The sequence below is a fragment of the Aptenodytes patagonicus genome, chromosome 18, assembly GCF_965638725.1.
Source record: "Aptenodytes patagonicus chromosome 18, bAptPat1.pri.cur, whole genome shotgun sequence".
Classification (NCBI taxonomy): domain Eukaryota; kingdom Metazoa; phylum Chordata; class Aves; order Sphenisciformes; family Spheniscidae; genus Aptenodytes; species Aptenodytes patagonicus.
This window is the reverse complement of record NC_134966.1, coordinates 470,868-495,834: the sequence shown is the minus strand read 5'-3', so window position 1 is coordinate 495,834 and position 24,967 is coordinate 470,868. Positions and strand designations below refer to the sequence as shown.

Below are 24,967 nucleotides of genomic sequence, written 5' to 3'. Positions count from 1 at the left end.
TTGTTTGCTTCTTAGTTTTTTTTAAATCATGAAATGCTCAGAAAAACACCCAATGTTCAGTTTTACCTGGAAATCTAGTGTGAGGTGGATTCAAAATTTAAAGGCTCAAATGATGCATGTTAACTGAATAGTTAGGCACAGCTGAAGGTGAATTCAGTGCCAGCACTTAAAGCAGTAGTCTTAAAGCAGCTGCCTCAATGCTTTTCCCTGCTGGGCTATGAACCTGATATAGAAGTAATGGTTATTACAAAACCACAGTCATGTTGTGGCTCTGAATGTGTACATTACTGAACAGTGCTCTTCCCTATTCCTCTACGCCCACTGATAACATCCCTCCTCTGCCCCAGTGAAGATGCAGAGAACTATTTGCACAGGGACTGACGAAGGGCTGGGGGGTCTGTGGAGAAGCAGGCGAGGGAAGGAATTGTGTGGGACAAGTGGATCCTGCCGAGTACCAAAATTCAGTGCCAGGTCTTGTGGAAGGGTTTGTTTACACAACCACTTAAGTTGCTTTTCACGCACTCACACACATCCTCTCACAGATTTCAGTTGTCTACTCCCAGGCCTGTGTTGTCTGCCCAGGATTGCGTGTGTGTAATGCAGAGGATGAGGGATGCCGGCTGTCAGACGTGTCTCTGGGGTTCACACTGGCAGGTGGTAATGACATTAGACAGCTCTTCTCTGTCTTCTGGGAGTCAGCAGCTGTCTGAGATTTTCCTTTGCTGTGCTCACCTTCCTGGCGGGCTGGCAGAGGAGCAATGGTGTCTGTGGTGCATCCTCCTCTTGCTGGGGCGGTGTCTTCTGCTGCATGGCGGGTGCTGTGGCCTTACCAGAGCGTGGTTCTCCAAGCTGGATGGGAGCTCACCTTCCTGAGCTTGACTGATGGGAGCACGCAGGCCCTTCTGTTAATCGTCATCGAGTTGTTTTTCTTGATGACCTCCTACGTGCACATTTCCATTTATATTGCCAATATTTCTGTGACTGGTCTCTATATTATAACCTCACAACATAGAGGAAAAGCGAGGGCTCCCAGCCTCTCCTGTCTCATTTCCCGCCCAGGCAGCTGAAGTCCTCGCTGGGCAGGCCCTGGCTACGTGCCGAGAGTAAGTAAAGCGAGGGCCAGCAAGGGGAAAGAGCGAAAGAAATTCAGCCCCGAAACACCACCACCACCCTGCCCGAAGGAGGTGCCCGTGCCAGGATGACCGGGGGCTTTGCTCGGACTCGGAACAAGCCCACGCCGAGAGCTGCGTCCCCCCGTGGCACCTTCGGCGGGTGGGCGGCGCGGAGCCCCCGCGGCACCAGCGCTGCGTGAGGTGGTGAGGGCCGCGGCTACCGCCTCCCTGCCCGCGGTGAGGAGGACGAGCCGCCGCGCCCCGCTGTCCGCGCCGAGGGGCGCCGCAGCCCGCCGCCGTTCCTCGCCGCCGTGCCTGCCCCGGCTTCCGCTGGCGGGGCCGGTGCGCCCTGCGGCCGCCGTTGCTAGGGCGCGGCGCGGCTTGTTGCTACGGGCGCCATAGAGTCCCGGAAGTGCTCTCGGGCTAGAGCGGCACCCGGAAGCGGCCGCTCCGCCCCGCTCTGTGCCGGGAGGCGCGGGATCATGGCGGCCGGCGCGCAGGGCGGCGGGCGGGCGGGCTGCGGCCCCTGAGGCGCCGCCATGTACTCGGCTGGTGCTGCCGCCGCCTCGCCGCCGCGACGGGACTTCATCTCCATCACCCTCAGCCCGGAGGAGGTGGTGGGGGCCGGCGGCTACAATAACAGCAAGGCCTGGAGGCGGCGCTCCTGTTGGCGGGTGAGGGCGGGCTCCGGGCCGTGAGGGGAGGACCCGGCCTGGAGCGGGTCGGGAGCTGTACGGTAGTGGCGGGTACCCCCGGGCTGGTACCCGCCCTGAGGGAGCCCTATTGGGCTGGGGAGGGACGGGCTGTAGGGAGTGGGCAATGAAGGGCGTCCCTGGGCTTGGGACCCCCCGTTCCGAGCTGGGGAGGGGGCCTAAGCTGTGGGCACACGACGATGGAGATGCCCTGGGCTTTGGGGAGGAGTGGCCCCGGGCTGGGGGCTCCGAGAAAAACAGTGTTGGGGTGGCAGCTCTCCACCTGGTAGGGGTTTGTGGAGTGCAGGCTGCTTGAGAGTGCTCTAAGTCATATCTTAATTTTTATGAAGAGAGCTGGGGTGGGGGGATATGGTGTGTGTTTGTTTGAGGGGAATCCTGCCCTCTGCTAGTGGGCATTTGAGAGGCAATACTGCACTCTCTGGGCAGGAGTGGAGGGGGGTGAGATTTGGTCTTAGTGCCTTTGCCCTCTATTTTAGAGCTTGAAGAGGGAGCCCTGTCCTTTGCCCTAGGAGAGTCATGGGAACGGTTCTGCTTTCCGTTGGAAGGCTGAGCGTGAGAAGAGGGGTCTCTAGCAGAGCTGTGTGGAATTGACCTTCTTGTCTGCTTGGGGGTAGGGAGTGGACAGGCAGCTTTACCGGGGGTGGGAGTCTTGGGCAGGAGAGGCCACGTGGGAGTGAAAGGGACGAGATAACCCTTGTTGCAGATAGGAGATGAGGTAGAGCCACCTATAGAGGCTTTACAGGTGGGCAGATGAAGCATATGAAGAACTTGTTTAGGGACGCAGTATGGCAGCTTCTCTCTTATTAACAGCTAGGGAAATGTGGGGATAGGGCACAAGATGTTTCATCCTTCCTTTTATCCTTATTCTTTGTCAGCAAAAAAAAAAAAAAAGTAAGATGGTGGTGAATGCCCTTATGTATTCTTCTGCCTCATTCCTACCCATCCCAAGACACCACAGTCAATACCTCTTTTCCCATCCTACCCGGAGGAAACACAGGGCTGCTGGGTTTCAAGCATCCTTCTGCAGTTGGGAGATGATGATACGGTTGGCCATGCAAGTCATGCATGGTCATGCAGCCGAAGGTGAAGGAGTGGGATCGGCATCTTGCGGTGTGCATAGGGAAGGGTGTACAGGATTGCTGTACAGAAGTACTGTACTGTCAGCAGTGTGGGAGGAAAACAGGAAATGTGTGCTGTGGGGCTTGGCAACGTGAGCACATTCACAGTTCTTCACTGAAACATTTGCAGCCTCTGGTTGTTATTAAGAGGATGAGGACTATGGGAAGCGCTGTGAGGTGCAGAGTGGTTTGTAGGAAACTGCGGGTTGTTCCCAAGTGTAGCATTGGCACTGAAGCGCCCTCTCTGTATGCCAAAACCAGTAATTAGAAGCAAAATGCTGCTCTGGTGAATTTTTATAGGACTGTTAGAAAACTAACAAACTCGTAATTTAGCAGTTAATGTTTAACTCCAACTGCTCTCTCTATAAATGGAGGAAACATCTCCCTCAGTCTAATGTAGCATTTGTTGTCTGACTTTTAGTGATTTTGTTGTATATACTTCAGTTTTAAAAACACATTTTTGCCCAGGACTAAACTTCAAAACATTGTGGTTTTGTCTCATTCGTTGTTCTGTTTACTTCATTTTCATGTTGAGGCGGGTTGGTGACTTTATTTGTGGTGGCAGGACCTGTTCTGCGTGACAGTTCCACGTATGTTTGTCAGAGGCCGGATGCCTGGCTTTTCTTGTCCAGTGGCTGGTGCTTAGCTTGTTTTGAGCCTTTCTTCTTTGCTGCAGTAACATTTTTAGTTTTCCTGCCACTTTCTTCTCTCTCTTATTTTGCATGTATGTTCTGCAGTACCTCCCCAGCCAGAAGGGAGGAAAGAGGCTTTTGGCTTATTTCCCAGTTGACATCTGGGCAGACGCACAGGTCAGCCAGCGAAGGTTGTGATGAAAGTCAGCGTGCTGTAGGGGATGCTCTCTGGGAATCTCGGCACTTGGCAGTCTCTGAGGTTCTTGCAGCAAGTGGCTCTGATGTTTCTCTGAGCCTGCTGTGCCATATGCTAGCATGTTATATTCCTATTTTCTCTATCATCAAAGAAAATAAGCAATGGATGTCTGCAGTTGGAAACAGAGGGTAAAATTAAACCTACTCAGTTTTGTGTTTCTTGCTCTGAATGAACCGATAAGAGTTTATTTTTGACTGAGTAGGCTCTTAATGTCGTGCTAAATATTCTTCCTCTTACTTATTTTCTCCCCTAAAGAAATGGAAGCAGCTGTCTCGACTACAGCGGAGCGTAATTCTCTTCCTGTTTGCCTTCTTGGCAGTCTGTGGAGTCATTTCATACACAAGCATGGGGGAACCGTGGAAAAGTATGTGTTCTGTATAGCTCAGAATTACCGAAGTATGGTGTTATATTTAAGAGATTGTTGTAGTTCTTATAACTAGTTTTAATTTTTATTGACAATGACTGGGTGTATCCATTAAAGTGCAGTTGTGAGATGATTTTGTGTGACATGTTTCAATGATTTGTTTCTGCTTAATCAGAAATATTTTTCATATGCCTTTTCATTGTTTATCTTGACTAGAGCAATGTTTTGTTTTTGATTAAGATTTGGAGGCTGAGTGGTGGGGTTTTTTTTTAAAAAAAGCATGTGCCTTTTAACAGCCTCCTTGTATATTAGGGAGAGTGTTAATACCAACAGACACTTTGTATCTAACAATTAGTGTGTGTTTATCAATGTTTTGTGAATGGAAACACTTTTTGGAGGTGCATCTAGTATGTGAGTGCAGCAAACTGTTATAAATTTCTAGCTGGAGCCTAAGCTGTTGATTCCTTGTGCTGAGCAGCTTTGTGTGTCTAGGTGTAACAAACAAATCGTTGGATGATCAGAGAACAGAACCAGAAATTCCTGGATTAAAGCTGGCAAATCCAGCCGTTCTACCAGCACCCCAGAAAGCAGATGCCAACCTTGGAAACTACCCAGAGCTTTCACCGCAGGTACTATGAGAAGAAATTAGTTTTATAAAGCTACCAAAGAGTTTGTGAAAGCTGCAAATAGTGCTTGGTTCCAACAGTTGTTGAGGAGAAAGGAATTATAACTTGCAGTAAAAGTTTGCTCTGGGTGGAATGCTCTCCTCTCAGGAAGGGCTTTGGTATAGTATTTCTTGGCTTTACCTTTTTTATTTAAGTGTTTAGTATACTATTTCTTAATCACTGATATACCTAGGAGTGCCAGGACTTTAGGTCACAGTGACCTCTTACTTGAGGCTTCACTTCCCTGCTATGATTAATTTGTTTGGACTTGGAGTGCTCTGGACGTCAGTCTTGCTGTTGTGAGGAGCCTAAACAGAGTCATGGCTGAATATGAAAAGTAGGATACAGTCAGTGTCACGCTGGATTGGAATAACTTTTCTGGTAGCTTGAAAAATAGTGGCAAACAGAACAGGTGTTAGTAGGTTTTGAAGGGTTACATTTGTGGGGGATGCAGTGGGAAAGAAGCATGAACTGACTCTGTGGATTAGAGAAATAGAGGAAAACTGATTACTGTGTTGCTCTTCATGTATTTATCTCATGAACTTTGGGATTTCCAGTTAATGAATATGAAATTTTGTATTAAATCTTTCCCTCATCGTGCACAAATGTACATGTATTACTGTATAGTAATTCTTGGTATTATCTAACACTGGCATTGTGTAAGCTTTTTTTTCTGCATGCTTTTTGCTAATTCTAATAAAAATTTACTGTGCCTAGTAAAATGGAATCAAAGATCTTTACAATCCTTTGGCAGTGCCTTGTGTTAAATTAATATCTAGTAGCAGTAGAGGTAGTTTAAAAGTAATTTATCACTGTAAACTTAAGAACGGGATAATTTTACCAAAAGTTTAAAAAAAACAAAAAAACAAGGTCTTCAGCATACCTGCCATTCAGGGCAGAACTTGCATGCTGATACGATATCAAAATAAGATTTATCTGAAGTTATGTTTAACACTGGAATGCTGTTGATTTATGGTTTGAAATGTTACTGTGTCTGCAACATACCAAGCACGTTTTTTTTCTTTATTTTTTCAGAAGCTGCCAAAACCGCCTTATGTTCGGCGTGGTCCTTCCAATCTTCAGATCAAGCCATCACGGAGGGATGTGAGGCTGAAGACCCGACATGATAGCAGTAGAGTTGTAGAAGAGGTGGTCCAGGCTGATAAAGAAGAGAAAACGGAGAAATCCGTTATCAGGTAGAAATGTTTCCAGCAAGTTACAGTACTCCCTGCCTCGCCCCGCCAAGATCCATTGGATGTTGGAGTGAAAATTGTAAGGGCTCTTTGTTGCCTGTGTCTGAGGTTGATTTCTTCCCTTGCATATATTTGTTCTCAGGTCTGGCCTGACAGCTGTTGATATTGCTAGGCTGATTTATTTAATTTTGACGAATGTGCAGCTTTTCTTTTTTACTGTTTGCATCACAGAACTGCAGAGGATTTGGAGCCCTACAAGGTTGCCTGTATTTCTAATGCACTTAGACACTCTTAATGCTCAGGAGAATTCTCGGTGTCTGTAGGTTTCCACCATTTCTTTTGTAGTAAATATTAATGTACCAATATCAATACAATAATACTGTCACAAGTGTCTTTGTCCTGGGCCAGACTTGGAAAATTATACCAGTGTCAGTGTTGGTTAGGGGTATGATGCTACTAAATACAGTAAGCCCAAGTTGAACTGGCAGAAGCCGTAGATGTGTATGTAGTTGTGTGCATGTAACTGTACAAGATATGCTTACTCCTTTCTTACAAAAGATTAATCATACAGTTCACACACCCCTTATGCAGATATAGTAATATCTTTTACAGAGGGTCTATGCTGCTATGATTATATTTATACTAAGTAATTCCCTAAGATATTATTGATTGAAATCTTTTGATTTGGGAATAACTGAGGGATGTAACTTGGATATAGAAAAGACTACTACAAGTTCAGCAGAGGTTCTTAAGATTTGGAACACTAGGCTTGTTTTTTTTATATGTTTGTGTCCTTTTCAGCACTGTTCAGCAGAGGTTCTTAAGATTTGGAACACTAGGCTTGTTTTTTTAATATGTTTGTGTCCTTTTCAGCACCAGCACAGCTGAGCATCAGAACTGTGCCTACATCAGTGTTTTGGCCGTTGGTATTATCTGAAATCTCTCAGAACGACTTGAAGTGTTTTATTCCTGTGCTTACGCTATAACTCATAGAGTTAAACAGGTGGTAACAGGAAAACTTAGGAGAGCAATGAAAGCATAGTGAAGACTAGTTACAAATTTAAAGAATGAAAGTAAGAAAGGAAATGATGGGATTCATGTAAGTCATAAGGTATGCTGACTGTAAACAATATAAACTTTAAAGGTCCTGTAAGCCTGCTTCCCTTAGGAGGCATATCAGGAACTCAAAGGCAACATACCTGTATATTAAACAGCATGGTTGAGATTGTTTGATCTTGATATGAACTTGGCTTGACTTGAAGTCCTTTCTGAAAGACTGCTCCTTCAGGAGATTCTTAATAAAAACCTGTAAAAACTGATTTATGCATCTGTGATAGTAGGGAAGGCTTGTGAACCCCTTGGTAGTAAAGCAAGTACTTTAAGTGGCTAGCCCTTTGTGCTTACTCATGATTTTTTTGATGATCATCATTTGTGTGGTACTATTTAGTGTTAGTGGCTCCTATGATCATTTCAGAACTGGTAGATAACAAAATACTTCTAATGCAGCATTCTCAGATGTTTTAATTCTTTTTAGAAGTTCTTTATTAAATTCCATTGCCAAGATATTTAATGACATTCCAAGAGCCTGTAAGACACATTTCTTAATCCAGTAAAATTTCTCTGGTGCAAATTACTTTCTTTGAACAGAAAAATTATCTAGTGGACCACACAGTTATTTTGATCCGTGATACAAAATCCAGCTCTTGTTTTATCAAAGTATCGTGAGAAAAAGGAAATGCAGTCATTTGCATGATTTTCTGTGATCAAATTAAGTCTTAATTACAATCCCTTGTATTTGCAGCTGGAGAGGAGCAGTGATAGAACCTGACCAAAGCACTGAACCTCCGTCTATCAAAATAAAGGAACCAGAAAAACCTTCATCTGTGGAAGCTGAAGACCAGAAGGAACCAGGTAAATAGTATAGTTAACGATACCTTTATTTCTGTTCACTTTTGTGGTTGAAGTTGTGCAATTCCTCCCCACGCACATCTAATTTATTTATTTATTATTTTAATTAAAGGAAACAAAAAGCATAGGAAAGATTATTTACCTAGAACATCCAAGTCTTTCAGTGACCTTATTCCACCATGACAGCCTTCAGAATTTGAAAGTAGAGTTTAGTGACAAATCCTTGAAATACAGCCTCTGAGAGGAGGCAGACATTCCCATCTTTTGTCCAGGAAAGGATAATCTAAAGAGAGAGGGCTTGAAAGGGACAGCTTCCTTTTTCAGCAGTGGTTTTCCTTTTGTTCTGCAAATACAGGGAAAGCGACTTCCTCCATGAATTAAACTGAACTCTTTTTAAGGCTCACCAGAAAGCTGTAGAAGTTATTTTTCCAGTTGCTGTCCTTGTGGAGTAAAGAACCTGTTCTGCTTTCTGGGTTCATACGAGGAAGTTCTGATATGATAAACGTGGCATATTACAATGTGTGATGTATTTGGCTTTTGCTAGCTTAATATATATGGGGTTAGTTATGCTGCTTCTTGTTTCCCGCTCTAGAAATCTTAGTTTGTTTATAATTTTTCAAAATTTCAGCTAATGAGCTTGACATTTTTCATGTTGGATGCGTAACATAAGTTCAACTTTACGGCAAATTGCGAGCAAAAATTTCAGTAGAACCATGGAAAAAGACATGGCTTTGTCCAAGATGGAAAATGTAAATTTTCTTCCTTTTTGTATTAAATGAAAAGTTCAAGAGAAAAAATTTTGTATAACTGATTTTAAATTTAGCAGAAGCCAATGAATAAGACAGGGAAGATGAAGAAAAAATGGTGTGTGGTAAATTAGCCAAGGATTGTATTGTTAAGCATATATATTCAGCAGCTGAATTACAGTTGATTTAAGCGATCTTAATTCTGGTATTTCCTGACTTTCAGGTCTTTGAGCTTTAATGATACTCATCTAACAACTGTGCATGTGATTATTTTAATGTTTTATTTGCAGAAGTGACTTTTTTTGTCAGGGAGAGATCTCTGTTTCCACCTGGCTGAATTGCTGACCAGAAACACTGACTGGTTATTCCGCAGAGGAAAGGCTGTGCTGAAAAGAATAATCTGAGGATGGTTTTTCCATCACACTGATCATTTAGTTTGGCAGAAAGTTTATTTTGGGTAGAATGCAGCAAAACGGTGTTTGGTATAGCTGCATAACTCCCCTGCAGAAGTCTTGAGCAAGGTGCTGTTTTCCTTTTGCAGTGCCCATAAACGAACGTCAGATGGCTGTGATAGAAGCATTCCGCCATGCGTGGAAAGGATACAAGGATTTTGCCTGGGGCCATGATGAGCTGAAGCCTTTGTCCAAGTCCTACAGCGAGTGGTTTGGACTTGGGCTTACCTTAATTGACGCCTTGGATACCATGTGGATTTTAGGCTTAAAAGAAGGTAACTTTTTTTCCTCCTCCATTTTTTTTCCCTCTAAAATAATTCCTTATTTTCTATTCAGGCAGTACATGTTCAGAGTTCTTTGAGGGGAGCATTTGTTATGTGTGGCCAGTAAGTTTAGTTTTCCTGTGAGGGTAAATACATACATACATATATATATATATAAAAACAATAGGTATAAAAATAAATATTAAAAAAACCCACAACTATATTAAAGGACACCATTTTTCTTGGAATAGAATTTTGAGCCAGAAAAAAAATATTCTGCTGTATATATCTGCTAGAAACTGAGGAATGTATTAATAAGCCTCCTGACTTCTGTTTCTGTACTAAAACCCTCATGCTATCTTTGTTCCATTATACAGCCACTGTAGGCTTTCTACCCATCAGTCTTGGGTAGCTAGCCTGAAAGCTCCTAGGTTGTGTTTTATCACACCTAATATCTGTATTTCATATCTGGATTTAAGAACGTTGTTCCTGTAAGGGATCAATGGATGGAGAAGGGGAGTGTTCAATACCTCCTTCCTGAACTGCTCTGCTGTCTGTATTTTTTCACAGTTATTCTGGAAGTGACTATGTTAGAAAACTTTCAAACAGATTTTAAAAACTAAGCCAAAAATTTTGCAATTCTGTTGCAAAAAACTTGCTTAATCAGTATTTAAGAGTTGTTTGGGGTTTTTTTGTGGTGCAGGTTTTTTTAGCTGTATCTAAAAATTTCTGGAACTGTATCTATTTAACCTTGATAGATAGCCACCTTTGTAAACTTATCAATCATGCCAATTTTTTGTGTCAAGATAGGAAGAACAGAGCTGCTAGTAAGGGGGCAATAAACAGTGAAAGTCTTTCATGGTTCTCTCTCTTCTACCTTTGAAGTTTGTGTAAAATATTAAATCAAACGAAAACTCCATATCATGTGTTTGCAGCTCTAGGCCTGAGCAGGCTATCTTGAAGTTTCATCAAGTTGACAGTGTACTGCTTTTTTTTTTTTCTTCCATAAAAAATTAATTGTGAACTGCATAGAGCTTTTAAAATAAACTATTAGTCATCTAGATGTGCTGAAAATGGGTTCTTGGTGAAGGCTTCTTCATATTTTATAGCAGTTCTTTTGCTGATTGCCTTAGAAAGCTCCTGGGGTTTCCTCTGAATAACAAATGCTATATAAATGAAAGTTCTGTCTGAGTTTCTGTTTGAGGTTTCCAGTCTTTCTTATAAGCTGATGAATACTAACGCTTCTGTGAAAGAGGACCTTACCTTTTCTATTGTACTGCTAGATAGTGCTAACATCTGATGGCAGAGATTTTTCTGTGGTTCTTCTCCGTCTACCCAACACCCAAGACATTTTTTCTCATGAGGACACAGAGGCATCCTTTCACTTTAGAGTTAATCTCCTGTTGAATACCTTCCATTTCTGGGAAACCGGTTGTTCTTCTGTGCCTGCTCACAAGCAGGCATTTCTGGAAGTTGTGAGAGAGTTTCAGATAGCTCATGCCTCTAACAGTGAAGGCTAAGCTAACTCACATGCGCCCATGGAGTTAGACCCTGTGCAAAAGCAATCTTTGAGTGATGCTGCTGCTAAGCTGGCTGTTGAATCTAAAATGGCTTTTTTTACATTCCTTTTTGAATTAGTGGTGTGATAAACAACCAGTTTTATTTCTGGGGAAAAAATTGCAGACTGTCAGGATTTTATGGGTTAAGTGCTGAAGTAGGAGGCAGGCTCCCCAGGACATTGCTAGCCTAATGGCTGTTAGCTATCTACCAAGATAACGGATAACAGCTTTGGTTTAAAAAGTTTTAATTAAAAAGTTCAGAAGGCTCTTGTGGAAGTGTAACTAATTGTCTGACAAGTCAAATGGATGGACTTAAAAATCAGTTCCTGGAGTATTTTAACAAAGAATTCCTCAATTTCTTCTTTTTTTAGACTATTAGGAACTTTTTATTTTGCTGGGCATTTCTGTCTGTATGCATCTGTGGTGCATGCTGAATAAGAATTAAGCTGATGGTAGCCAAATTTCTCCCAGCGTATGCTCTTCATTTTAGTTTTCCACCTAAAATTATGATCTCTGTAGACAGACATAAGTAACTGTCATGGATATATGGAGTACTAATGTCTGTAGTTGTTGGAACATGCTAGAAGTTCATAACTGAACTACCTTTTATACTTTGCAGAGTTTGAAGAAGCAAGAAAATGGGTAGCAAACGATTTAGTATTCGATAAAAATGTGGATGTGAACCTCTTTGAGAGCACTATTCGTATTCTGGGGGGCTTGCTGAGCACCTACCATCTCTCTGGAGACAGCCTCTTCCTGGAAAAAGCTGTGAGTGACTAGTCTTACAAATGAAACTGGATTATGTATTCCGTATTGGACAAAGTTGAGGGAAGATTCATCTGAAAGTTAAATGTTGCTGTTTTTTAACAGTTTCATATTTTAAGTGGTGGGAAAGGGATTTACCATTAATCTTCTAAGCCTGTGCTGCTTTTTGCTCTCCAGATAACCTCAGAGCCTTGCTGTGTTTTATCAGGTATTCTTATATATGCCTGTTCTTCTGTTGATGAAGAGCTGGTCATAATAAAGTTCATGAAACAAAAGAGGAAATAAATGGTTGGCAAAGAGTAATAGTTGTCTTTTGTCACCCTTTCTTTGTGTCTTAACAGCATCAGCCACCTCTTTAAATTAGCTAGATGCAGTCAATGACTTCAGAATTACATCACGTTGCATAGGGATTGCAGACTTAAATGAGGCATGCAATACTAGGAACAAGGTAGAAACTCTGTAGTGATTACTATGAATAAATCCAGAACCCTTTTTAATTTTTGGCTTTCTTGCACCATCTAAAACTAAGCTGCTATTCTCTCTTTTTCTATCTGTGTGGTGAAAGAAAATCTAAAGGGGTGTGCGTGTGTGTATATATTTATTTTTTGTTTTGTTTGTTGTTTTGTCCTGTGCTCTTGGGTTTTCTTTAGAAAGACATTGGGAACAGGCTTATGCCAGCATTCAAGACCCCCTCCAAGATACCATATTCTGATGTCAACATTGGCCGGGGCACTGCACATCCACCTCGTTGGACATCTGACAGCACTGTGGCAGAGGTGACCAGTATTCAGCTGGAGTTTAGGGAGCTCTCTCGTCTCACTGGAGATGAGAAATTCCAGGTATGGAATCAATACATGGGGTCTCTGTAGTGTCTAAGTGATGTTAAATGAGTTGTGAAACTCTAGATGAGGGAAGGAAAAGAAACAGTCATTCCAATTATTTTCTTAAATACCAAAAAATAGTAGTGGAGGTGAATAGTTAGTTTTCTCCCTCAGAAACAGCTTTTGATTAAAAAAAAAAAAACAAACAAAAAAACCCAAAACCAAAAACCCAACCAACCAAAAAAAACCCCCAACAAAACCAAACCACAACAAAACCAAAGCAAACACCACCCCCAGCTTCCTCCAACCCCTCCAGTTTTTATCATTGACATTTTTGTTTGACACTAGGTTGTCAGATTTTGAAAAAATATTATGCTAAACAGGGGACTGTGAAACTGTGCCTAGCTTAATGTTGTTAGAATTCTGTGTGCGGTTTCTTGATGCCATTATCTAAATGCAAAGAACAAAACCTTGGTGTTGCCATCCAAGGAACTAAAATGTGACTTACTAGATAAGGGTCTGACAGCAGGTCATAGTAGAAGGAAAAATTAGTTGAAATAAAAATAATTCCAGAGAAAAAAATATTTTCCACTCTTTTTGTTTGGTGATGTTGTTTTAAACTATCCACAGTTCAAGTTTTGACGAGTGCAGTTATTTAAAGAAGTTTTAGCTATTGCATGACTCAGGTAGTTGTTATTTTAGCTGGACTTCTACTTTGCAAATATGAGTAAGTCAGATCATAGTCCTGTGCCATAGTACTGGCTTTTGAGTGGGCTTGCTTGAAGGAAAGAAAATAGTTATAATTATTTCAGAGTACTTAAATGTACCCAGAACATCATGTTTTGAGAGTCAGCAATTTTGAAATCCTGTATTTAATATATTGCACGAGCTGAACTTGATGTCCCTGATGCTAATTTGAGGAAGAGTAGTTAAAGATTTGTTATCGGCCTGAAGTTACTAGCCACGGTTTTGTGCATCATTTATACCTGTAATTTATGTTTGCTATTTTATTTCTTTTAGAAAGCTGTAGATGAGGTGATGAAGCATGTTCACACCCTCTCAGGGAAAAATGATGGACTAGTGCCTATGTTCATAAACACCAATAGCGGGCAGTTCACTCACTTGGGTGTCTATACTCTGGGAGCCAGAGCTGACAGCTACTATGAGTATTTGCTCAAGCAATGGATTCAGGGTGGGAAAAAAGAAAATGAGTAAGTTCTTTCCACTTCTCATATCTGTGTGAGAATTATGTGAGCTGTAAAACTTTCTATTGTAGTTTGCTGCTTAAAGAAAAATAATCTATGTGCCCAACAGTTGACTGAAAATATCACTGTTTTTAAAAGCAAGCTAAGCAAGCAAGAGGGACCTGTGGTAAGTTGATGTAAAAACAGCATGAGAGTTAGGCTTAGTCTCAAAACTTCTCCTCCTCAGAAAACTTTTCTTCCTCAGCAAATCAGATGTGAGGGGTGTTACGGACAGGAGAAGAGAATTAAGTCTTTGCAGTAGATATGGAGCATAATTAGATGCTTCTGAAATACTGATGATACGTCATTTCACCAGCGATGTCTGTGTTCTTTCTGGGTTTGTTAGGGAAAGGTGAATCCTACAAGATGGTTGAGGTGGGAGATTTAATCCATAAGGAATAACTTTTCTTAGAAAGGAGACTGAAGTTTGATGTTTATGTAAACTTTGCTTTAGGTCTCTTATGTTTCTCTTATCTGCACTGGATAAGTGAAGGAGAATGTTTGCAAGGAGCAGAGGAATTAGAGGTGTTGGAAATGAAGGTTTCCTCCAGAACAAGACAAAAAAATCCAAGCAGTTTTTGTCTGCTTATAACCTAATTATGTTGGACTTATTCATGTCGAGGGGTTTAATGCATACAGTGACAATGTGTCTCTCTGAGGCATTTCTTTATATCAGAGCAGGTGCATCTCTACAAAGAAAGTTTGCATCACTGCTTTTTCCAAGCCATACCTCACTGTAAACAGAGAACCGTTGTCTTTGGGACCATGAACATGGCATTTTGTGAGCCTCAAAATGGAACTATTCAACAGGGTTTTTTTCCGCATAAAAGTACTTTGAAACAAGGGAAATTCCAATTAAATACTGTGAAACAATGTTTCACAATGAGAGTGGTCAAACATTGGAAAAGATTGCTCAAAGTCATTGAATCTCCATCTTCGGATGGAGATACTAAAAAATTGCTCGGATAAGCCCTCAGGCAACCTGATCTAATTGAATCTGCTTCAGAGCAGAGGGTTGAAGTAGAGATCTCCAGGAGGTCCTTACCAGTCTAGAGTTTCTGTGATTTCAATTACTGGACCTCTAAGGATTCCTGAAATAAAATCTGGTTACTGCCTAGAAACAGAGTTGGGGGTATGTTTTCTTTAATACTTAAATTTAGGGTTTACTTGAAAAGTAAACCAAATATTGCTACATGGTAGCAATAACTAATTAATGTCCAGTTGATGGTGACTTTGAAGATTTTTTTTGTCAGTTTTCACATTTGGTTAAATATTGTTCTCTACACTGAAATAACGGTCTCCAAAAGGATTGTGCTGAACATCAGATATGATTAAATGTGTTCTGACTGCGTGTATGTGAGCTAACTGGGAATGATTTTAATTCACAGATTATTGGAAGACTATATGAGAGCCATAGAAGGAGTGAAAAAGCATCTTCTTCAGAGATCGCAACCCAAGAAGCTTACTTTTGTAGGAGAGCTTGCTCATGGCCATTTCAGTGCCAAGATGGTAAGAAGTACAACTGCATTTTAAAAAACAAGAACAAAAGAAAACAGAAAAACCACCACAAAAAAAAGTCAACAAATGGACAGGCAAACGCAAAGCTGCTGTGCTGTCTTTCCCCCTCGCACCCTCCAAGAAAAAAAAAAAAAAAAAACAACCAACCAAAAAAAAAAAAAGCCAAGACTATATATATAGCCAGTGTGACAGAACTACTGACTAACTAGTTTATAGATACTAGTCACCTGTGCAAACCAGGGCCCTTCTCTTTGAGTAAATCCATTTCTGTTCCTGTAAGACTGAATATTTTGGTGCTGGAGTAAAATTTTCTTTCTCTTTTTTTCCTGTTTTGGTCATAAAATTCCAGTGGCTGAAACTGTTGAGGCAGTGCCTATTTTATGTATTATTTATTTTGATTAATTCAAAAATATATGTGGACACTTGCACACCTGGCTTTTCAGATTTACCTTCAAAAGAAGCAGGTGATCTAATTTTGTGTTACTGGGTAAAAAAAAAAAATCTGATAATTTTGGAGGGTTATGTCCAGTCATGACATTTGTTTCTCTTCCTACATGTAGAGTTATTGAGTAAAACAGTATGCTGTTTGCTGTAGGGAAAATTGATTGATCTTAACTCCCTGCTCTTAATTTGTGCATCCATACTGTTTAAAATGCATTTTAAGATCTTTCAGTTAAAGATTTCATGCAAGTACAGGTATTGTATGTGTGTGTGGCTTTTTAAGATGAGTGGTGTATTATTAATTTATGCATAGCCTTACATACACTTTTTCAATACCTGAAGTGAGCTTTACTGAATTTTTTGACTTGTTTGGTTTCTTGATGTAGTGGTTTTGAGATGTTCAGTTCTGTTTTTCAGCGTGTGCTTCTTGCATCTGAATTTCCCAAAGGCTCGCCAAACCTGCTGTGAGTGAGACCGGAGTCTGGGTTTTGGGTAGAGGGGGCTGTCCCATCCCAAGATATGACAGAATTGAATTCAGACAGATAGATTTGGCTTAGGTTTCTGCCTGTGTCGGTACACTTGCTCTGTTCCAAGGAGTCAGAGTTTTGGTATTTAATCAATTATTATTGGGTGAAAACTTTGACAGGTATCTTACCCTGGCCAACTGGAAAAGCGGGGGATGTTTGTCTCCTGCGTCTATGTTGACCTTCACCACCCTCAACCATTTCCTTTAGGACTGGACAAAGCTTTTAAAGGTCCCTACAGGTGCTGCTTGTGCACCAGAGTGTTTTTACTATGTTTTTGGGTGATGAGACCTGAGCTTTCATTCTGAATTTCATTTGAAATTCCATGTGACATTAATCTGTAATTCTTACATTCACAGTATCAGTGGTGGATTAGCCCCTGAAGGAGGACAATCAGTCTTGTATTGCAAATTGAATTTTGCTGGAGACGAGCTTTGGGCATTTTATACAATTTGTTTTCTGATGTGTTCTTCAACTGTCTGTGATGATAGAGCTTTCTTGGAAAGTTAACTAAATTAATCTTGATTGTTTACAAATGTTGCGCAGTTCTTGAAGTAACACTGCTCCTCTTGTCCTTTGAACAAATTGTTTGCTGTAGCAAGTAAAAGCTAAGAAAGAAATGTCCCTGCAGTCCTTTCATTGCTGCTGCTTTGTCTTGGGAAAGCAAGCGGGAATGCTCTTCACACGATCATCCCCAGGTGCCCCTCTTCCATACATACATGAAGAGCCAAAGATGTTTTGTTCAGGGTGCCTGGTATCTGTGGCATTCAGCTGGCTGTAAACAAGAGAGTAAGTCTAGGAGAGTTAGTGGTGGGCATGGGAGCCAGCTGTATCCCAGACTCTCTAGAAAAATGGTGCTCTTGCATCTTTGGTGCTCTATAGACGTGAGGGGTAATAGCTTTTTATTACCCCAAATAACAAAGTTGCAGGAAAGGGGCAAGCTTTCAGGCAGAAGTATGCTTATCAGTGTTTTCCAGTTGCGTCAGTGGATCTAATGATCTCTGCAGATGTCTTTCCTACAAGAACACTAATGTGATTATTTCAGAATGATGAAAATCTCCTTCAGCTGATCTCTCTCCCCTTCTCCAAAGCTTTGTTTTCTGTGGCTGACTCCCATCTCTTTTCCATTTTAAGTTTAAAATTAAATTCAGATGATCAGTTTGTCCCTTATGTTGTCCCTTTTAGGTGTCTCTATTGAGAAACCTTTAGGTGATTCTGCCCACCCCCCTTCATGAGTTGGTGTGAAATGTATACTTCTGGTAGACCAAAAGACACTCTCTCTTCCCCCTTGCCCTGACCTGAGACCTTTTTTTCAGAAACTTGACATAAAAACACAGTTTTGTACATTTTCCAAATCAGCGATGTCTCTGTAATAATGCTGCCTGCCTCATGCTACACTACATCCCATTGTTAAAAAGTTACCCTCAAGTTTTTGGTACCTGAAATGTGTTTTGAAGAAGAGAAAGAAGAGGCGGGGGGGGAGAAACAGACACAGGGACACAGAGAGGTGCGCACGCACACACACAAATACCTGTTTGTTGTGTAATTTCTTCCCCAGTAAGAGTTGTCTTGTCTTGCAGGATCACTTGGTTTGCTTTTTGCCTGGTACTTTGGCACTGGGAGCTCACAATGGATTGACTGCTGATCATATGAAATTGGCTGAAGCCCTTATAGAAACCTGTTACCAGATGTATGCTCAAGTAGAGACAGGCCTGAGTCCGGAGATCGTACACTTCAATCTTCATGCACAAAAGGGCCACAAAGATGTGGAAATCAAGGTGAACAGATAGCTGGCCTGAGCTGTAATTCGATGATTCTTCTGTATCTCTATTCTGCTGTTGAAATTCCCAGCCAGATGTTGGTGATGTGCTCTGTTGTGGAGCAGCTTGTTCTTTTGCTGCCTTACCTTCTAGGTGTACCCTAGCCTTTGTTTTTAATTACCCCTGTAGTGTATTTAGAAGCTGAGTTATACATAATAAACTCTTTGGAGTAGATGGAGATGGGAATCACTATTTTTCTTTCTGCATGTGCCCTTGAGGAAATTCCCTGTCTGAATTATTCTTGCCTCTTTTTTTCTCTTCCAGCCTGCAGACAGGCACAACTTACTGCGACCAGAAACTGTGGAAAGCCTTTTTTATATGTACAGATTCACTGGTGATAAGAAATACCAAGACTGGGGCTGGGAAATCTTGCAGAACTTCAATAAATACACACGGGTAAGGTCAGCTTATAATGACCTTGTTCTGTCAGGACTGTATTTGCTCACTTGCTCTCTTCCAAAGAACTTTGGAAACCTACCATCTTTCAAGAGTCATCAAATACCTGTGGGGAAATTCGTAAGAACACACAGAAAAATTCAGTTCATGCAGTGCCTTACAGTTTGAGATACACTACTTAGTACATTCAGGGAAAGAACTTGTATTACATTGATTAAAAAGTAAAATACAGAAGCTGTATGCAGACTACCAAAGTGTCTCTGCTTCTTGGAAGCTGTCAGAATCCCTGCTGTGACTTTTTTTAGAATTTGGAAGCTGAGAAGGACCTGGCTGGATTGAAAGAATCCTTTGGTTGAAGTTGCCAAAAAAAAATTGCCACAAAATGGCATTTATGCTTTAATAGAGGGTTTTTTGTATTCGTTCTGACTACAGTGCTCATGGAGATATCACTCTGATATGCTGTAAAAGTGTGGCCTAGATGCCAGTGGTCATTAAATATCCATGGTCTGTTCTTAAGAGAATAGGTGTGGTGCTCTAACCAACTCTAATACAGAAATTGCACTAGTTACTTTCTGTATGTTTGTCCAGAAACTTCAAGGGGGTGTTCTTCGTGATACCTCTTTAAAGTAAGCGTAAATGGACATTTTGCTTCATTTTATCCTCGTGGTTTCTTTTAAAGTGCAATGAGGTTTTTTCATAACTGAAGTTTTATATGTAAATGAAAAACAAGTATGAAATGAAAAACATGCTGATCTGTTTCTTAGCACTTATTTTCTCCAAGTGCATCTGGATGTTAAGAAGTGAAAATAATTTATTTTAGATTATCGAAATATACAAGATTTCTGCTTTTTTTTTTTTGGCACAGGTTCCTACAGGTGGTTATACTTCCATTAACAACGTCCAGAATCCCAGTAATCCAGAGCCACGAGATAAGATGGAGAGCTTCTTCCTTGGGGAAACACTCAAATACATGTTTCTGCTGTTTTCAGATGACATAGACTTAATCAACCTTGACAAATACGTATTTAACACAGAAGCTCATCCACTCCCTATCTGGGTGCCAGCATAGACTGGGTGTTGGTAGACCTTTTTGGTGGCATTTTTATCTTCAAGTCACTTTACTTTTCAGGGTTTGAGGAGAGATGCTATATTGCACCTTTTATGGCTTAAAACAAACAAACAAAACCTTTGGGAAAGTATCTCTCGTTTGGAGAAGTCATGTCAGTCTTAAGTCTAAAACCTGGTTCTGGGATGGACAAGCTGTGCCATACTAAGCTGGTTTTCCTGGTATTGATGATGAGGCTCAGAGAATAATTGTAGTGTGGACCATGACATTCACGGGGCTCTGGTGAACCAGAACTCACTTATGTCAGTCTTACTAAATGCTCAATATCGGGAATGCAGCAAGTTGTCTTACAGCACAGGATTGTTCCTGGAGAGAAGGAATAAGCCTACAGGTTTCTGGTTTATTCTGGATTCACTGAAACACTCAGTTACAGCACCATTCCTTCATAAGAACGTGTAGTGTTTCAGGTGGTAAGTGGAATAAACAAAGAATGGTAACGTTGTCCCAGGTAGAAGCAAAGCTGTCAGTATTGCTACTGATACTCTGATCTCATTCCAAACTACCGAGCTATGCTGCATCACGTTAGAAGAAGGAAGTGGCAGCAAAGCATCTGTTGTACAGTGTCTTAGTTTTATAGAGCACTTTGAACAATCTGTTCCAACTGTGGCTGAAATGAATGATGGAAGAGAATTTGCTGCTGGTTTGGCTCAAAGTGGTATATAATTTTGTAGAGGTATTGCAGTTTTTTAACTTATCTGCAGGAATGCAGGAGATAATGTGAAACGCAAGTGAAACTACACATGCATTTTATATATTATTTGCATCAGTTAGACTCAGGTATTCTGACTGAAAGCTGCTTTCTGAGGTTGGGCACTGGGAAAGCTTGTGAGCACATTAGGTATAACTCTGTCAGCCTTCTTCCGTCCCTTCCTGTCCAGATACTGCATTGTAAGGTGTTTGTTAACTCAAAACAAGCTTACAACTGTACAGCAAAGTTCATGTTAGTCGTCGTTTTTTGGATTGTGGAGAAACTTTCAATTTTTTTTTTCCTTAGGAGTACTTTGGGTAGAAGTATTTTCATTAGTAGTATTAAAAGCAGACAGTCTAAATGTATTACAACAATTCCTGGTCCCAACAGAATTAGTGAAATCTGTTCAGTTGCTTGAAGACAAAGCAGACCCATTTCTTTTTAAGAATCTTATGGGAGCCCTGGGATCTTTCATTTTTGTATGTGCAAATAGATTTTAAACCACGGATTTGGAAGTCAGCTTTCCATAGTGCTTTTCCTTTTGGTTTTGTAGCTACTTGGACAGTCCTGTATTCACAGATAAGTTCTCAGAAATGTGCTTGTTCATATTTCTTAAAAGAGGTTGTTCTCACCAAAATGTCCTTTCCCCTCACATTAATGGGAGAGGTGGGAAGTACGCAGGTGTGTGGTAGCGACAGTGAGGTACAGTCCCCTCTAAATCTAGGGCTGCTAAGCAGAGCTAATTAAATCTGACTGTAATGGTTAATTTTCCAGTGGCTGAGGGGGTTATGTGTATTTTACAGTATTTGTAACCTTTGATTTGTAAAATAAGGTGGATTTTTATTTGTTTTATGCCGATCAGTTCTGTTTGCTGGGGTCAGAAGTTACACTTGGGACCACTATTTAAGTCTTTTAAAGAATATCTATCATTCCATGTACTAATGATGGCTTATGGAAATGGAGAAATTTTACAAATTATTTAAATGCACCTTTTTCTGTCATCAAAGGGACCCTGGGATTTGCAAGACATGACAAGTTTGTGCAGAATGTTAATGTTCCTCCAGTTCACATGCCACCAGTAACCCTGGAAATTAGTTTCTCACTTATGTGTGTAGTGGAATCCAGTAGCTGTAGCTTTTGTCTGCACAACTGATTTGCTCCTAAGACTTTTGTTTTCTTTGACATAACAGCAAAGAAGGAAAATGCTGTGAAATGTGGGAGGAAACACCTTCATTGTTTTTGTTTGTGGAGCAGGTTCGTGTTTCTGAGGAGCTGAGCTTTGGCTAAAAACTGAAGGCTTAAAACTGGAGATTAAAAAAAAAAAAAAAAAAGATAAATTTGGTGAGACAACCCAGGCCCTACTGACTTGTGTTGTTTTGGCCTTGTGCCTTCAATTGAAGCTAGGATTGAACCCTAAGTTAATGACTTCGCTATGGATTGTAAAACTTCCAGAGTTTGGTGTTTCACCTATATGGCAGCCCTACTGAGGAAACAAAGAGATTTCTTAGAAAGTGGAATACGTATAAATGCTCACCAAAAATCTGTTGTTGAAGTCTTACGCTAGTCTTAACGTAATCGACTCTACAAATGGGACAGTGGGAGACTGTTACAACTCTTTTGCCTTATGATTGGCTTGAGAGTAATAATCCATTTCATAATGAGGTAAAGGAAGGAGAGAAGAATAAATCGTCACTTTCCCAAGCACACTTCTTGTCTTTTAGCTGAGCCTGTTGCTCCAACTGATTTCTTTTCTGCTTAATTCTTCCTGGGAAACTGAATCTCTTTGCAAAGTGTGGCTTTACTGTCCTCGTCCTTTAAATCTGAAGTTAAGATTGTTCAGCTCTCTACCTTTGAGAACAAATGCTTGTTTCAGACTCCTATATCACATGTGAAATGGCACAAACCTAAACAATCTGATAAAAGCTCATCTGCTTCTTTCTGTTCTTTTGCAAAGGTCACTTTAATTGCTTATTTACTTTTACTTCCTTAACATAGTATGTTGTGTCAGATTAGTCTCTGAGCTTCACAGCCCATCTCAATTCCACTATGTGCTCCCCCAGCACAACAGAAGCTTTGCACATCTCTGAAAAGTTTTCTTTCAAGTACTCTGTGGTTCTTTGAACCAAAGCCTTAACTGCAGGGTCTGTAATCCATTTTGGTGTTTCAATGTACTGGTACGCTTCTGATGCTTAAAGTAAAATGTTGCAGAAAGGCCATCTCTTCAACCAGTGATTCTGTCCTTTTGCACAAACAGCTGCCTTGGTTTCTCTCCAAGAGCTTGAGTGCCTTGCCTAATTAAAATAAAACAAAAAAACCCCGGCCCCACCCAGATGTACTGTTCACTTACCCTTTCACTGAGAAACAGAAATGCGCATGGGCACAGCCACGCCGTGCTGCACAGCTGTAGGACTTTGGAGTCTCACACGCTGGGCTTTAAGCCACAGCTCAGAAAAAAAACCATACCTGTTTGCTCAAAGAAAATTCAATAGATGGATGGGGCCACAGTTAGCATCTAATCTCTGAACTTTTTGAGAACTGAAGTCTCACTACAGGTCTTAAACTGGCAGTTTTACAGGGTCCATGGTATTAGCTGCCAGGGGCCCCTCTGTGTTTCATATGGCTTTCCGTTAGCAACATCTTCAACATTACATGCCAAGCTCAGATACAGCTGTATTTACTCCTCCAAATACTAGGCAAAGAATCCGCTTTGTGTCCTATTCTATACCAGTGTGACATTGCAGTGATGAGGGATGCAGACAGGATAGGTTTTTGCAACTAACATGTTTACACAGTTTTGTGAATTTCTTCTGCCCTTTAAGACTACTTTCCTTCGAGGAGAGCTGTGCACTCCTCAAAATAACCCTACAGGCAGTTCAGCTCCTGATTTCCAGTGCCACACTCAGTATATTTAACAAGACCAGTAAAGTGGGCATGTCATGATGCTGTCTGGCAAGCTTGCTGCTTCAACAGAAGGGTTAAGAGTTTCCTGACTTTGGATTCGGGAAGAACGGCTTGGGTTTTTTTGTCTCTGAAGTATTGCTAGAACTTACTGTCAAAGTCTGGAGGCCTCAGCTTCCACTAAAAACCAACCCTGAGTTCTTCAGAAACGGATGACTTGTGCTTGCCCCGAAAACCTGCTGATTTGCATGATCAGTTTTCAAGCTCAACTTAAAGGCATGTGACCAGAGGGACACTTCTTACTGTTTTGTGCAATGTTCCCATCCTGGTCATACTCCTCATGCTGGTACGTGATGATAAGTAAGCCTTCTCTCAACAACCCCACTGGTACAGGTCTTAAACCAGCGTGGGGGCCCTGCCCATGGATGGTGCTCTGGGTCACTTACTCTCTACTTGCACTCCATTTTCCTTTTGTGTTCCCTGAAGTTCAGCCACAAGCAGCATTCCTGCGATGAGTGGTGGCTGCTGCTGTTGGGCTCTTCCCTTCAGCTCAGAGAGCACCGCACAACCAGGGTTTTCCACTTAGATCCCATTCTTCCTTGCCCAAGGCTTCAAAACGTTATGGACGTTTGTGGCACTGGCTTCAGACTTCTGCCACAGTTTCTGAAGCCTGTTTTTGTTATTTTTAGCGCTGCTCATCTATCATCTGCATGGCAGTCTATGTGTATCTTGTTTATCCCTTTGCCATAGCATCTGAAAGCCTTTAGTTCATCCTTCCGTATAAATCAAACCATTTGTGTCCCTCACACTTGTGGATTCCTTTGGGGCAAGTACTATCCGCAAGAGGAAAAGAAGAGATCGGTATAGTCCGTTACAAGAGGATTAAAGAACTATCCTTCTGGAAGGTCAAGACACCTGGGCCTCTGTTCACTCAAAGGCACAAAACAAGCCACTGGACAAAGGCGGTAACTTGCAGATCGCTTTCCAAAAGACTCACACTGAACTTGGCTGCTTTAATGCAGCCAACGGGTTGGTTTAATTAGGGTGCCTGCTTGCTGGGAGCTAAGGATGCTGTTAGAAGGGTAATACAAGCAAGATGTAATCCTCTCTGTCTGCAGACACATCCACCGCTGTCTGCTTTTTTAATGTGGTGCTAGTCCTGAATAATTGCTGGGGTACAGCAAATCTAAATTCTGAAAAGTTGGTGGGGGGTGTCTGTGAGCACGGAGAGTGAATACCAGATTCTAGTATCTCAGTAAGGCTGGAAGTGGCAGCGTTGTATAAGCCATAGTTTCAGCAACAAACCTGAAGCCTGACTTCAGTGTGAGCAAAAGGGACGTTGACAGATCTTAGCAGAGATGTAGAGGTTTTCGTCAGCACAAACAGAGAAGATACGGGTCTTATTGAGGATGTAGTTCCACTAACAGTCTTAAAGCGTTTTTCTTTGGGGGCTGGAGTTTGACTAATCGGGTCTTCCATATGTTGTCCTTCATTTGTACGTATCTGAAAGATCTGATAAATGGACTTCATCTGTTCCTGCTCTTCCCCCGCACTCCTCACCTGGGGGTGGGGGCAGAAGCTTTGGCCGTTTGTGTTTAAGAACAGGGAAGAGATAAGCGGGTTGTATGCAAAAAACCCTTTTGTCAGCACCCAAATATTGTGAAATAACATTGCGACATCGTAGCTCTGGGAACCAATCGTCCTGTGATGGCAGGGAGGACCCAGCAGTGCAAATACTTAACACA

General features: G+C 41.5%; 1 protein-coding gene across 2 annotated transcripts; it reads left to right on the top strand.

Moving 5' to 3' along the window:
* Positions 1-1,601: 1,601 nt before the first annotated feature.
* MAN1B1 (mannosidase alpha class 1B member 1) lies at positions 1,602-24,061 on the top strand. Of its 2 annotated transcripts, XM_076355848.1 has the most exons (13): positions 1,602-1,786; positions 4,087-4,195; positions 4,688-4,824; positions 5,896-6,056; positions 7,855-7,964; positions 9,249-9,434; positions 11,601-11,749; positions 12,397-12,585; positions 13,588-13,778; positions 15,200-15,320; positions 17,875-18,072; positions 18,379-18,510; positions 19,376-24,061. In XM_076355848.1, exons 1-13 carry the CDS (start codon positions 1,652-1,654, stop codon positions 19,577-19,579), a joined length of 2,022 nt encoding a protein of 673 aa, XP_076211963.1. In that variant the 5' UTR covers positions 1,602-1,651; the 3' UTR covers positions 19,580-24,061. The 2 variants fall into 2 exon arrangements, with proteins under 2 accessions (XP_076211963.1, XP_076211964.1); XM_076355849.1 differs by lacking the exons at positions 4,087-4,195; positions 4,688-4,824.
* Positions 24,062-24,967: the final 906 nt, after the last annotated feature.

Excerpts from the sequence above, each read along its gene's own strand:
- MAN1B1 (XM_076355848.1), top strand. The coding sequence starts at position 1,652 with ATGTACTCGGCTGGTGCTGCCGCCGCCTCGCCGCCGCGACGGGACTTC. Across the intron at positions 4,196-4,687 it reads CATGGGGGAACCGTGGAAAA|GTGTAACAAACAAATCGTTG; the intron begins GTATGTGTTCTG and ends TTGTGTGTCTAG. Across the intron at positions 4,825-5,895 it reads ACCCAGAGCTTTCACCGCAG|AAGCTGCCAAAACCGCCTTA; the intron begins GTACTATGAGAA and ends TTATTTTTTCAG.